At 35.5% G+C, this 13,113-nt stretch overlaps 1 protein-coding gene across 3 annotated transcripts in view; it reads left to right on the plus strand.

Annotated features, from left to right (window-relative positions):
* Positions 1 to 4,184: 4,184 nt before the first annotated feature.
* Positions 4,185 to 13,113, plus strand: part of LOC108738325 (G-protein coupled receptor Mth) — a 58,959-nt gene continuing 50,030 nt past the window's right edge. The window contains exons 1-2 of one of the 3 annotated variants that reach the window (XM_018471701.2): positions 4,185 to 4,356; positions 6,127 to 6,873. In XM_018471701.2, coding sequence (XP_018327203.1) covers positions 6,255 to 6,873 — 619 coding nt within the window. In that variant the 5' untranslated portion in view covers positions 4,185 to 4,356; positions 6,127 to 6,254. Of the gene's footprint in view, positions 4,357 to 5,718; positions 6,874 to 13,113 lie in introns of those variants that run through there. The other 2 variants (XM_018471700.2, XM_018471706.2) reach the window with 2 other exon arrangements.

Raw genomic sequence — 13,113 nt, forward strand, 5'->3', positions numbered from 1 at the left:
GTACCGCTTCCATTTTATTTAAAGCTATCTCTAGGTCCTCCTTGCTAGATGCTAATACTGCTATATCATCTGCAAATCTAAGCATACTAATCTTTTGCCCTTGCACATCTATCCCTACAGTTGTACTGTCTTTAATGATGTTGATGGCGTCTTCGATGTATAGTTTAAAAAGTAGCGGTGACAGTGTGCATCCCTGCCTGACTACCTTCCTAATATTTACTTCTCTACGTTGCATCCCCAGCTCTATAACTGCCTATAGCGATAAAAAAATAATACCACCATTGCCAACATTAACTATAGCCTAAAAACTTAATTATGTATAGTCTACTCACGAAAGTTATGCTTCATTTATAAAATTTAGCAAATACAGTGCGGCACAGTGTTATGCACTGTGTGGCACTTTCTAAAATTGAAACCCTCATTGATATGGAAAACTTAGAGGGGGAGGGGGAGTTTACCATATTAATCACTTGAGGTGTCGGACTACTTACTATCGAGCCCTCGAATCCGAAGTAATCCCTGAATCCCTAACCATACGGTGTTCACCCTAAAGCTAAGGTCACCCGCAACTGATATTACTAAATATGGGAAAAAGTCATTAGTAAAAGATGTTCGGTAGAGGTTCGCGAAAGTAGCCTCTTCTGTTACACTCATCAAAGGAGACCCAGATATCCCACCATACTTATTGTTGATTCTGTATCCGAGCCACGATGGAATTTCCCGACTGGGAGAGTTTCACGAAGGATTTGACTAACAACACAGGGCAGGATCCCACCCACAAGATACACAAGCCAACTATAAACACTTTAAGAGATTGGTCACATCCACAGTCAAAAACCACACTCCTCGCGGATATCGTGGAAACTACGTTTCTGGTCGGTCTTCTCAGTACGAGAAACTGGCCGTCCAATAATTTAAAAACACCGGGGATCTGGACAACTGATGTTCTAACTAGACATCATCCGTAGAGAAACATATGGTACCAACATTTGGAAAACATGAATTTCATCCGGAATACCATCCGAGAAAACCTTCCCAACAAAATTGATGATCTGAAATGCCTAAAACGTTAACTAACACATCACGCTCAGGAATTGAATAATAAGACAATTAAAACAAATTAACCGCGCAAGGCGGCCGGCCTCGAACTAGATCTATCCCTAATTTATTATATACTGTGCGATAAAAGCATAGCAATTGCTGTATGGCTGGCAAAATACTAGTCTACCAACATACTATTAACTACCCTCCATATATAAAAAGTCAAGAGCGTTAATATACTCCCCTTGGCCACTAATTATTAATTGGTTGTTTTTGAACACGGCTACTCGTGGTTGTTGATGGACATTAATCCTAACATATTTAAATACACATTTAACAAAAGTATTTAGTTGCATTTTTAAAAATTCCTTTTATATTGTCACGTATTTAAACACTTTCTCGCACTATTACTACTTTTATTTAACTATTTCCTGTATAATTAATATTTTTGTTATTAATTGCATAACAATTCACCACTATAGGAACACTTTTACTTTTTCGCTCTTTCTTCTTTGTATCACTATGGAACTTGAACTCGTACTAACTCCACTCGATCTCGCACAAATATTTATAGAGGCCGGCCGTTTTCTAGAATGATCCAGTATATGCCGTCTAGAAACCTGGTCTGGTCTTCTCTGCCAGTATGTATGTTGCGTTGCTTACATATATGTGACAATATTTTACCCAAGTATATACATACATCCAATGATGAGACCAATCTTCTTTGTTTAGAAACTGTTCACATCTTACCGTTTTTGTTTATTTAACTTTTAAAATGCTGTCGTAGAACATTCATCCAACAACAAAAGTCGATAGGCATATAGTTCGTCTGAGTCAATTTTGACATGAATTCCGAGAGTTTCTGAAATTAAGTAACAAAATCCAGCCGAGCAAAAGCTCTCACGTTTTAAATCCAATTTTTTTTTTATATTACATGCAGGTTAGGTTTTTCCGGGAAGTTCCTGAAAATTCTACGACCTAGAACATATCTTTGTATTCCCAGCAACCGCAGTGGGTATGACAACCTTACATGTGTACAGCCCATTTCAATTGGTTTGAATTGTGACCTTGAAGAAATCTGCCTGAAGATAGAAAGAATACACACTAGGCGTGAGCAAGACAGAAATAGTTTGAACAAGCTTGAACGAGCAGAGCTCTAGATGGGCGGTCTTAGGAGATCGGCTAGAACTGTACAGTCCTAGACGAAAATGTTTAGCAAATTCTTAAAACAAAAATGTATATAAATTAACAATAGAAAACAAAGAAAAAGTGTTATAGGTGTGTAGAACGTTAAGTTAATTCACTTGTTATTATTTTTGGCTAAATATGCTTTTAAATAAATCATATTCTTAAATTTTAACGAGGCAGTTTAAATAATTTTGCAAATGGTACTGTACACTTTTGCCTAGCTCTTGCTCGATGATCGGTGAAGAAATGAGCTACGCAGACAATTATGATTGAATTTGGAATTATGCTACGCCGCATCCTAATAAAGGGAAGGGGCATATCTCCAACTTCTTGAAACGAACAGTAGAGCCATTCCATCGGGTATTTAAAAGCTGACTTAAAGCCATCTGAATATCATACACTTTTTATGCGAAGGGGATTTTCAAAAAATTTTTTTATGTGTAATTTTTAGGAACGAATTTATCGAGTACGAAGAAGTTTAGGATTATATTTATTCATAAAATATATGTAAGTATACCTAATACACACATATGAAAAGTGGATGTTGCGATTTGATAAATATTAAAGTAGTAGTAAATTGCTTTATTCTGCAGTACTTCGACACACTAAATATTCGAGAAAATGTTAACCTAAATGCGAGATTACATATCACATGACAATTAGATAGTGAGTGGTAATATTTTGGCGCATTTCTAAATGAGTATTTAATGCGACCCGCTAACGTACCTGTAACTCTAATCCTCAGAAAGGATTACTTTTATCTGATATGTTTGACGCTTCTTTAAGTAAAACGGATATATATACTATGATACGTACAGCGTGGGATTTATTAGAATGTGAATTATTTTATTATTTCTGATATTAACGCGAAACAGACTACCGGGCACTAAAATACCTAAAGTACACAAAAGTAACATCTATTGAAAGGATTTCATTTTATTGTGCGATGGTGGGGGTATTTAGACGGGAGTGGAAAACAGTCAAAATTTATTTTTTGTTTCTTGTTATGCCTTGTTCTTAATAAATACTAATGGTTTGACATTATTAGGGATTTGTGCTAAACGGTTCGATCTTTTTTTTTTTTTGGAGACATGACCCACAAGAATGTATTATCCCAGTAATTCTTTTACAGTGTGTAACAGAAATAGAAATAAATGCTGAACTTGCAGGAGGTGATAGAGCACTACAAAACGTGAAAATAAAGTAAATGTTTGTATCTCCGAATGTTCATCGTTTTCAAGAAAAACGTAGTTGAAAGTACCTACAGGTAAATTCAATTCCGGCCCTGGCAAAGAAATACGCCCCGCTACGCTGCGCTCAATCAGCTGGTAATTACCATCCTCACTGTAGTATTGTTTTATATTTTTTTGTTCATATATTGTTAACCGCCAACCTCTCATGTGACAGTGTGGCAACTTTTAAAGGAACAGTTGCTGCATCCTTATCAAGTGCGTGCCTCGCTTGAAACTGATTTTCAGCCGCGAGTGGATTTGTGTCGATAGTTTCGAAAGAAAAATACTGCATAGACTATTTTTTTAGAGGGTTATTTACATACAACTTTGCTTCAAGAGGGACGAAATTTTGAATTTTCACAATAATCAGCGATTTCAAGAACTGTTTTACAATTATCCAAGTGGTTAGATAATTGACAATGTTCGCATTCTCCATCCATGTAGCTGCAAGAGTTGTAATTAATTTACATCCCCCAAAGCTCGGCACTTATTTCTATTACACCCTGTATACTGAAAGAGATGGTCTGGGTTTAATACAAATAAAAAAAGTATGGTAAAGTACATGCCTCAAGTATCACTCATATATAATAGAAATTTTTATTGACTTTGACAATCGGGCGATAATGCCAATTTATTTACAAAATTACCTTATCGTTCTCACATACTCACATAATGTAGTGAGTCCCTGTGCAATAAGGTACCGTCTTGATCCACTGTACTTATGTGCAAGACTTATGATGTTATATTGAAATGTATGTATGTATTATATACACAAAATATGTACATACATTGTACATTCCTCTTTATTGTAAACTTCAGTTGTTGATGGGTGCCAATTGAAATGCATCGTTTTAACCATTAAATTGATTTTGTTGAGTAACAGCAGTTAACAAAGGTTTCTAATTTTCCTTATTTTTGCATGCATGCGTGAGTTTATGGAGAACAAATTTTAACCAGGATGAAGTCGTACAGGGCATTTCAAATAATTCGGTCAACACAAGATCACAAAAAAGAGTGCGGAAGTGTGTTAATATTTTATCGTAAAGTAAGTAAGTAGTTACATTGTAATCCCTATTCTTCCCCTGTTTTTTTTTGTGAAATCAAGCCAAAAGGGGTTAAAAGTTACTTATTTTTTAACTAGCTAAACTTAGATTATATAACTGTTACAAATAGTTAAGGATATGGGATGATGCAGCTTTAGGAATATGCGAAAATTAGCTCAGAATAAGAAAAAGTAGAGGTGTGTGTCCAACTAAGTCTTAGGACTAACGAGCTTATGATGATGAACTCAGTCGTTGGTTTGTCAATTAACATGTAGGTACCTTCACAAAAAAGGGATTCCATCTACTTTGCTTAGCGATTGTTTTTTAGAAAATAAATACACACTGAGTAAGCATTAGTTAGGAATCGATTTAAGAAAGGGGGCAGTCGGGCAAATGTCCAGAGCGGCAAAAATGAGGGGTGGCAAAATTGAGGGCGTCGGGCGATGCATGAAGAGAAAACTTATAAAAACTACAACGCTTAGCAACTCAAAAAAAAGTATTTTTTGTTTTTAAATTACTATTTCAGCTAGAGGCTGTAAATTCTTAGACGAACCTATAGATTTTAAAGTGCTGTCTTATAATTTTTTTTAATGTCGTCTCAATAAGTAGCCCAGGAGGAAGAAAAATAGGAAAGAAGGACACACTTTGGTAAATGTCTAGATGATGGCCCTCACCCCCGAAGAGGGTGGGGATGGGTGGGATCGAAAGAGGAGGTCTCCCCAACCACTGTACCATAAAAAGTTCGTGGCGGTCTCACCCGCATAAAAAGTTATGGGGATTGAAATTTGATTATTTTGACAATTTTCATACACTATAATTCAAATAAAACTCAATAAAAAAAATATTTTCAAGAGGGTGGAGGTGGGGGATCGAAAGAGGGTGATCAGTTGAACAAAATCCGATAACCTAACCTAACCTAACCTACCCTATTGATAAAGATAGTTAAATAATGGTTTACATAACTTTCTCAATAGTTTTAGTTTTACCTTTGAATATTGTTTAAGAATGACTATATAAATATTTACATGCCTAGAAATGTATAAAAATTGGCATATTTATTAACTTTGAACCACCATAACTTTTTATGGGGCTGAGACCGCCACGAAATGTTTATAGTACAGTGGTGGGGGAGATCTCCTCTTTTGATCCTCCTTCGGGGGTGGGGGCCATCATCTAGACCTTTACCCCTACTTTTTTGAGCACTTTAATTTTTAAAGGGTTCATGATGTTATGCACATTAAATTCTGATTTGTCTTTAAGTGTGTGATGAAAATGAACACGTTAATATTGGATTTGGACTTTAGGAACTTCTGCTCTGTACAACTCCCTCCTATCCCGAAAGTCCAGTTTAGAAAAACACAAACACTTAACATTGGACGGGTTATTTTGAAATGCCATGTACTTGTATATACATAATTCTTACATAAATGAGCGTTGAGTTTATAAAATTGAACAGTTAACGAGAATGGCTACTATAAATATTTGTTATACGGTCTAATTTTATTTCCATAAACTATACACTAGGAAAATAAAGTCCGAATAAAAGCATGCACGTACGTATACTACTCAGTGGCTACTTGTAAATAAGTTTTGTTACGAAATTCGAAATTCTTCGTTTTTAGTCGGCAGGATTTGCATTTCCTGTGTGTGCGTGTAGGCAGTGGTTTTGTGAAGTCCAACCCGTGGACACTTATCACGATAAAACAACACCCGAATTTAATTCAGTTTAGTGTTTGAGTTTGTCTTAGCAATGACAAGCAGAACAAGGCGCGGTATGAATTTATTCCTGGCAACTTTAACGACATTTGTATTCATTTTCGTTTTCGGCATTTCGGGAGTTCAGATTTCGTGTCCAAATTTCGAAACTAAAAACTTTACTGATGGCGTGTTTTATCAGAAGATAACGGACGGTAAAACTTTCGAAAACGATTCGATACTTTTCAACAACGTTTTGTATGAGAAAAACAATTATTTCCGAAGGGATGGAGAAATATGGGGGTGCATTTGTAACGTGAAACAGTGCGTAAGGAAATGTTGTAGTGAAAAGGAGTATTTTACTAATAATTGTACAGAATTTGACGACGACGAAATTTACAGTTACGATAACGTAAAAAATGTTACTAGCGAAAACGAACGCGAGTTTCATACAATTTATGGAAAACCTGCATGTCCAAGCGTCCTGTTTTCTGCCGATGAAGATAACTTCTATTTACAAGAAGACGGAAGCCTTTTTCTGTCTGAGACTGACATTTTCAACATGGACAGCTACTGTATTAACGTGTTTTCTACCGAAAATCCGGGATATAATGAGTTACTCGCAGCAGTATGTACGGAAGACGAAGAAGATGATCTGAGACTGTTTTCCGCAGGTAACTACATATCTAATTTTAAGTGCGCACTTCGTAATTCATCGTCAGTTAAAACAAAAAGAAAAAAAAAAATAGACCAAAGCAATATCGCAGTAAAAGGTGTATAAACATGGTGATAATTTGACTTTTGATGATTTTTGTCATATCGTTTGATGCAAGGGGTATTTGCTGTAGTATAACTATAACAGTGGAATATCTTGAACGATTATATCAACAAGAATATATAAGAATAATATGTACGTAAATATTAAATATAACGAGAAGGGGTGTAGATAAACATGACATCAAAAATATCAGTCAGAAGAATGACAAAGTCTGTTGTTTTAAAACAGAGGTGGCCAGTCCAAATGATTTTGTGGGCCACTTTGGAATTAGATTTAAACCCTCGATAGACATTTTTTTAATCTCATAATAATTATAAACTCATTCAGACCCCCAATAGATTAATAGGTATTATTAGCTTACTCGAATTCGCCTGTGTTTAAGTTTCGTCCGTAAATTTGTCATACTGTTTAGTTCAAGAGTATTTGCTTTTTATAATCTTTAGAGCATCAAGTCTCTCTTCTTTCATGGTGAAGCTGTCCGAAATTTCAACTATTTTCTTTCGTTAGAAGCCACCGAATAACTTGCCGTAAATATTAGCTGACAAAGACTAAAAGTTGCCTCAATAGCTATTTAATATTTAGCATATTTAGCAGCTACCTTTATGATATCTTGCATAGAAGAGCAATCGGGTTTCTGAACTGCGTAAGGAGCGTTAATGAATCAGTCCTGTTGATATACCAGAATTCATTTTTCAATAATTTCACTTGTAAGATTCTTTTTGTCTAAACATTTGTGACAATATTTGATATTGGATTCAAACGTTCTATAACCATTTTAAGTTGATCTTTTAAAAGGTTTGTAACTGTATTTAAAGCTAGCTGTATTGGATCTGCAGATATCAATTATTGACGGAAATCTTAGTTTTCGGTGAGCTTTCGAAATCCTGTTCTTTATTAATTGTTACTTTTTCCAGCAAGGATTTTGGTACTTTCAATTAAGTTTCGAATTTCATCTTTCTTTTGCCTTATTAAATTTAAGGGTTCTCTGGTTCCGTTAAGAATGTATACGAGGTCTGTTCAAAAACTATTGTGAATTCTGTGTTTTTTCACAAATTATTCATTTATTCATGAATATCTATTTTGCCCCCTTCAAAGTAACCTTCACCACATATTATACACTTGTGCCAACGTTTTTCCCAATCCTCGAAGCACTTCAAAAAATCATTTTTTGTGTTCTTGTTCAGATCCTCCTTCGATGCCATCTTTATTTTCTCAATCGTAACGTAGCGTCGTCCTTTCCTGGACCTCTTCAGTTTCCGAAACAAGAAAACGTCACAGGGGGCCAGATCTGGGGAATACGGTGTGTTGTTTTTGGCCAAAAATTCGCGCGCAAGCAACGATGTGTGATCAGGGGCATTATCATTATTAAATTATGAAGCCAATTTTTGTTCTTCCACAAATCCGGACGTTTCTGGCGAATTGCTTCGCGAAAATATTATTTATTGACCGTTCTACCCTATGACAAGAACTCCTGATGCACCACGCCCTTGCAATCGAAGAAAACCGTAAGCAAAATCTTCACATTCGACCTAACTTGGGGTGCTTTTTTCCGTCTTGGCTCGTGTGGCAGCTTCCATTGGGATTATTGAGCTTTGGTTTCCGCGTCGCGGACAGAATCCAACAGCTCCTTAACAATGTTATTACAATGCTGTTTTTGGTCGAAATTGAGTAATTTTGGTACGAATTTCGCGGCGACCCGTTTCATGCCAAAATCATTGGTACTTTTCTAGCGGTGATTCGACGATTGACCAATACGATTTTCTTCACTTCATTAATGTTTTCGTTTGTTGTTGATGTGCTTTAAAATTGACATAGTCCGCAATAAAACTGAGAGTATAATGAGCTTTTTTCTCTCTACCGACGATTTTACCAGCGCGCATCCAAGACATTGGAAGGGGCACATGCTAGAGAAAGTAAATGAAGTATACCTAAGCAACCTGTAACCGCTGCACCGCTTACTATTATTCTACTACTCATGAAGCATTTCCTAACTTAGCAAGGGCGCTCCCAAAACGCAGAGAATGACTACAATCCCAAGTAGGGTTGGCACCTTTTCGGGCTTTACATAAAGTATTTCTCGACTAAAAGGTTAAAAAAAAGTACTCAGCATAATAATAAAGTATTTTATTTTTTGTTTTTAAAAACATATTTTTTGTTACACCTCGCAGCCAGTAACAAATTGCTGTCGCTCTTAAATACATTAATAGCCTCTAAACATGGCAAACAAAGATCTAAGTAGACTAAAAGTTCATTTTTAATTAGTTTTAATAAAGCTTTATTCCTGTCGTCCCGCCACTTTGCGTTCATAACAGAGAATACTCTTTCTGTAAATGCTGAAGTGGCCGGAACGGACAGCAAAAGTGACACTACTTTGAACAGATTGGGGAAATCAGGTTGTTCCGTAAATATGGCTTGCTATTTTTTCTGTGCAATATTATTGATGTTAAAGTAGTCTGAATTTCGAATAATCGCTTACAAAATTACGATATTTACTTACGGCCTTAAATAAAGTATTTTTGCGTACTTCATGTGTCTTGTAAAGTATAACGTACGCACAGTCGAAATAGAGTACAATAGTTTATAATAAAGTACGGGTGGCAACCCTAGTCCCAAGTGGCAGCAAGAAAGAAGATACGTCCATTCTCACAGAAATTTATATCGTCTCAACTATACGTATTTATGTATTACATATCAAACCTCTTCACAGGTGGCCTGAAATTCAAAATTCTAGGAAACTTTTGCCACATTTAACCAACACTCTATATAAATAGTATTTTGCGGAAACCACTAATTAGAAACATAGCGGATTATGGAAGCGCCACGTTTCAAATAATTTCGTTGTAGAAATTACCGAACGTGCTACACATGTAGCAACAATATTCTCAAGGTTAACTAATTTCCGGTTGTACCGGAAGTCATTATGCTTTCTTATTTTACAATAAATAGGAATAGGTATATTTTGTTATTTTTCTAGTCTTTACGGCATATTTAAAAATTTCATTGATTTTTTAATATCCAACTAAATAAATGCTCTTATTATATTTATTTCTATCTGAATGATCATAATTGGAGAAAAGCTTTATTAATTAGGTGGAACCTAACATATATTACAAAATTTGGCAAAACATATTAATTTTGTATTTAATCAATTTAGCTTGGGTATTAACTCAAGAACATTGAATTCTGAATATTGTACAAAGTCATTTACTAATTTCATTAAAGGACTTGAGGTCGTCCCTGGCTGTTATGCGAAATCGACATTTACGCCACTGATGCACTCCTAATCCCTGGTTAGCATTCGGGAGGACGCCGGTTCGATTCCGGGTCTGTCTGCCTTGGTACAAGTTTTTCTGTGGTTTCCTTGGATCACTTAGGCAAATGCTGGGGCAGTAATACTCTACAGATAATCTTTCATTCTCTTCTGCCTTCATTTCGTCCGTTTCATCTTTCTTACCCGAACCACCACCCACCCATTCCCATGATTGCTGAAAGGAGGCTGAAGAGGGCCTTTCGCCCGGCGTAGTCCGGAAAAACTGTTCGCCTACAAAGGTAAAAGCAGATAAGTGGACAGTCCTTGTACCTCATATCTACCACTCTATTATAAAGCCGCAAGTATCGCGGAAGACCCTTCTTCTCAAGAATTGAAGAAGTGTAGTGGTTGGGTAGAGATAGTTGAGAAGGACAAAAGGACCGAAGAGAAGTGGAAAAATGTCTATGGAATATTATGACAGCTACATTCGCCTAATAAATGAGGAAAAGGAAACAACAGAAAAGCTTGAATATAATCGAGACTCGAGACTTCCACACCAGGTATTAGGTACATTAATCTTTAACCTACTGAAAGCCCTGGGTACATAAGGATAACGGTAATATATGATTCGGAACAGTAACTCCTTCAGAATTCATAGGTTAGTGCTTAAAATTCTATGTTTATTGAAAAGTTTCGATAAAAGAAAAGTCGTCAATCAGTTATTCAATCCCTATGTCTTTGAGCACATCACGTTCTATGGATATTAGCGATATACTAGTCAATCTTTTTTGTAAGGTGAATGCAGCGCTCCCCAATGTTGTTACTTATTCATCATAAGGTCGTCAGTCCTAACACTGGTTGGACACGCACTTCCACTCTTTCCTATCCTGAGCCAATCTTCGCATTTCCCTAAAACTAGAACAACCCACATCCTTAACTATTTGCGAACAGTAATCTAATCTAGATCTACCTCTACCCCCCCTAACTCCCGTTTCTGCCTCTAATATTTCTCTGACTAGATCTTCATGCCTGAGAAGATGTCCTACTAACCTATCTCGCCTATTTCTTATTTACTTCCATAGAGTCCTCTGTTCACCTATTTTTTTCTAATACCTCTTCATTTCTAACCTTCTCTGTCCACAGTATCCTCATCATTCGTTACTTATTATTATGTTTTAATGACTCTCAGTACACTTTCTACATTTGGAAATTTGTTTTCAATTTTGTTTTGTAATTATTGGTTGATTTTCTTAAAATAAATATATTTATCGATAATAAATATTGGTTTTCGGTTGGTAAATGGATCTGGCCGAAACTAAGGAGATCGTCGATCGCGGGGCGCTGGGCCCAGAATGCCCAATGGAAAAGAGAGGCCTGCAGGTATGATCAACATCGACTGGTCGAAAGATCATAGTCGACTAGTCATCTCAGTTTTTTCCAATGGACAAAATGAAAAATACAAATTAGTTTAAATCATTTCCTAAACTTGGTCGATCTAAATTGTTATAATTTGTGAAAAAATAGGTTGCAGAAACTGGAGAGGTGACTGAAGACTAACAAATTAGATTTTATGATTTTAAAAAAATGAAAGATGTGCAATTTTCTTTTTCTCTCAGGAAGGATTTAAATTTGAAGCATGTTTACGAAAAAATGTCAAGACATGTTTCGTATGAAAAAGAAGGCGGTTGAAAATGGAATTGTAACTTTACAAACCGATATAATCATTAAAGCAAAAAACGAACAAGATTTTTGTAAATATCCAAATATCATCAAATGTAGTGAATTTTATTTTTATTTCAAATTAGATGCTTATGTGAATCGACTTTTTCATATTTAAAGTTAATGAAGATTACACTAGATTCTCATATTGAAGATTCATTATCATTTTCTTCGATATGTACTAAATTTGATTCTTTGGTTAGAAATTGGCAGCTACACGATTCTCATTAATGATAAGACAGTAAAAAGAAGTACAAATCTGTTTTCTTTGTAGTTACACCCCAATCAGTGTTGGGCATTAATAAATTAAAATTTCAATCGGTTAATTAAAAAATTAATTGTGATTAATCTAATTGCAGTTGAATTTAATTGCAATTGAACTGTTAATGGTACGTTGCAGTTAATTTGGATTAATCTACATTAATTGTATCTCGAAATTAAATCAATGGTAATTAACTTTTTTAATAATAGTATTTTGCGGAAACCACTAATTAGAAACATAGCGGATTATGGAAGCGCCACGTTTCAAATAATTTCGTTGTAGAAATTACCGAACGTGCTACACATGTAGCAACAATATTCTCAAGGTTAACTAATTTCCGGTTGTACCGGAAGTCATTATGCTTTCTTATTTTACAATAAATAGGAATAGGTATATTTTGTTATTTTTCTAGTCTTTACGGCATATTTAAAAATTTCATTGATTTTTTAATATCCAACTAAATAAATGCTCTTATTATATTTATTTCTATCTGAATGATCATAATTGGAGAAAAGCTTTATTAATTAGGTGGAACCTAACATATATTACAAAATTTGGCAAAACATATTAATTTTGTATTTAATCAATTTAGCTTGGGTATTAACTCAAGAACATTGAATTCTGAATATTGTACAAAGTCATTTACTAATTTCATTAAAGGACTTGAGGTCGTCCCTGGCTGTTATGCGAAATCGACATTTACGCCACTGATGCACTCCTAATCCCTGGTTAGCATTCGGGAGGACGCCGGTTCGATTCCGGGTCTGTCTGCCTTGGTACAAGTTTTTCTGTGGTTTCCTTGGATCACTTAGGCAAATGCTGAGGCAGTAATATTCCACAGATAATCTTTCATTCTCTTCTGTCTTCATTTCGTCCGTCTCATCTTTCTCACCCGAACCACCACC

Source organism: Agrilus planipennis, unplaced genomic scaffold (genome assembly GCF_000699045.2).
Source record: "Agrilus planipennis isolate EAB-ADULT unplaced genomic scaffold, Apla_2.0 scaffold190, whole genome shotgun sequence".
NCBI lineage: Eukaryota > Metazoa > Arthropoda > Insecta > Coleoptera > Buprestidae > Agrilus > Agrilus planipennis.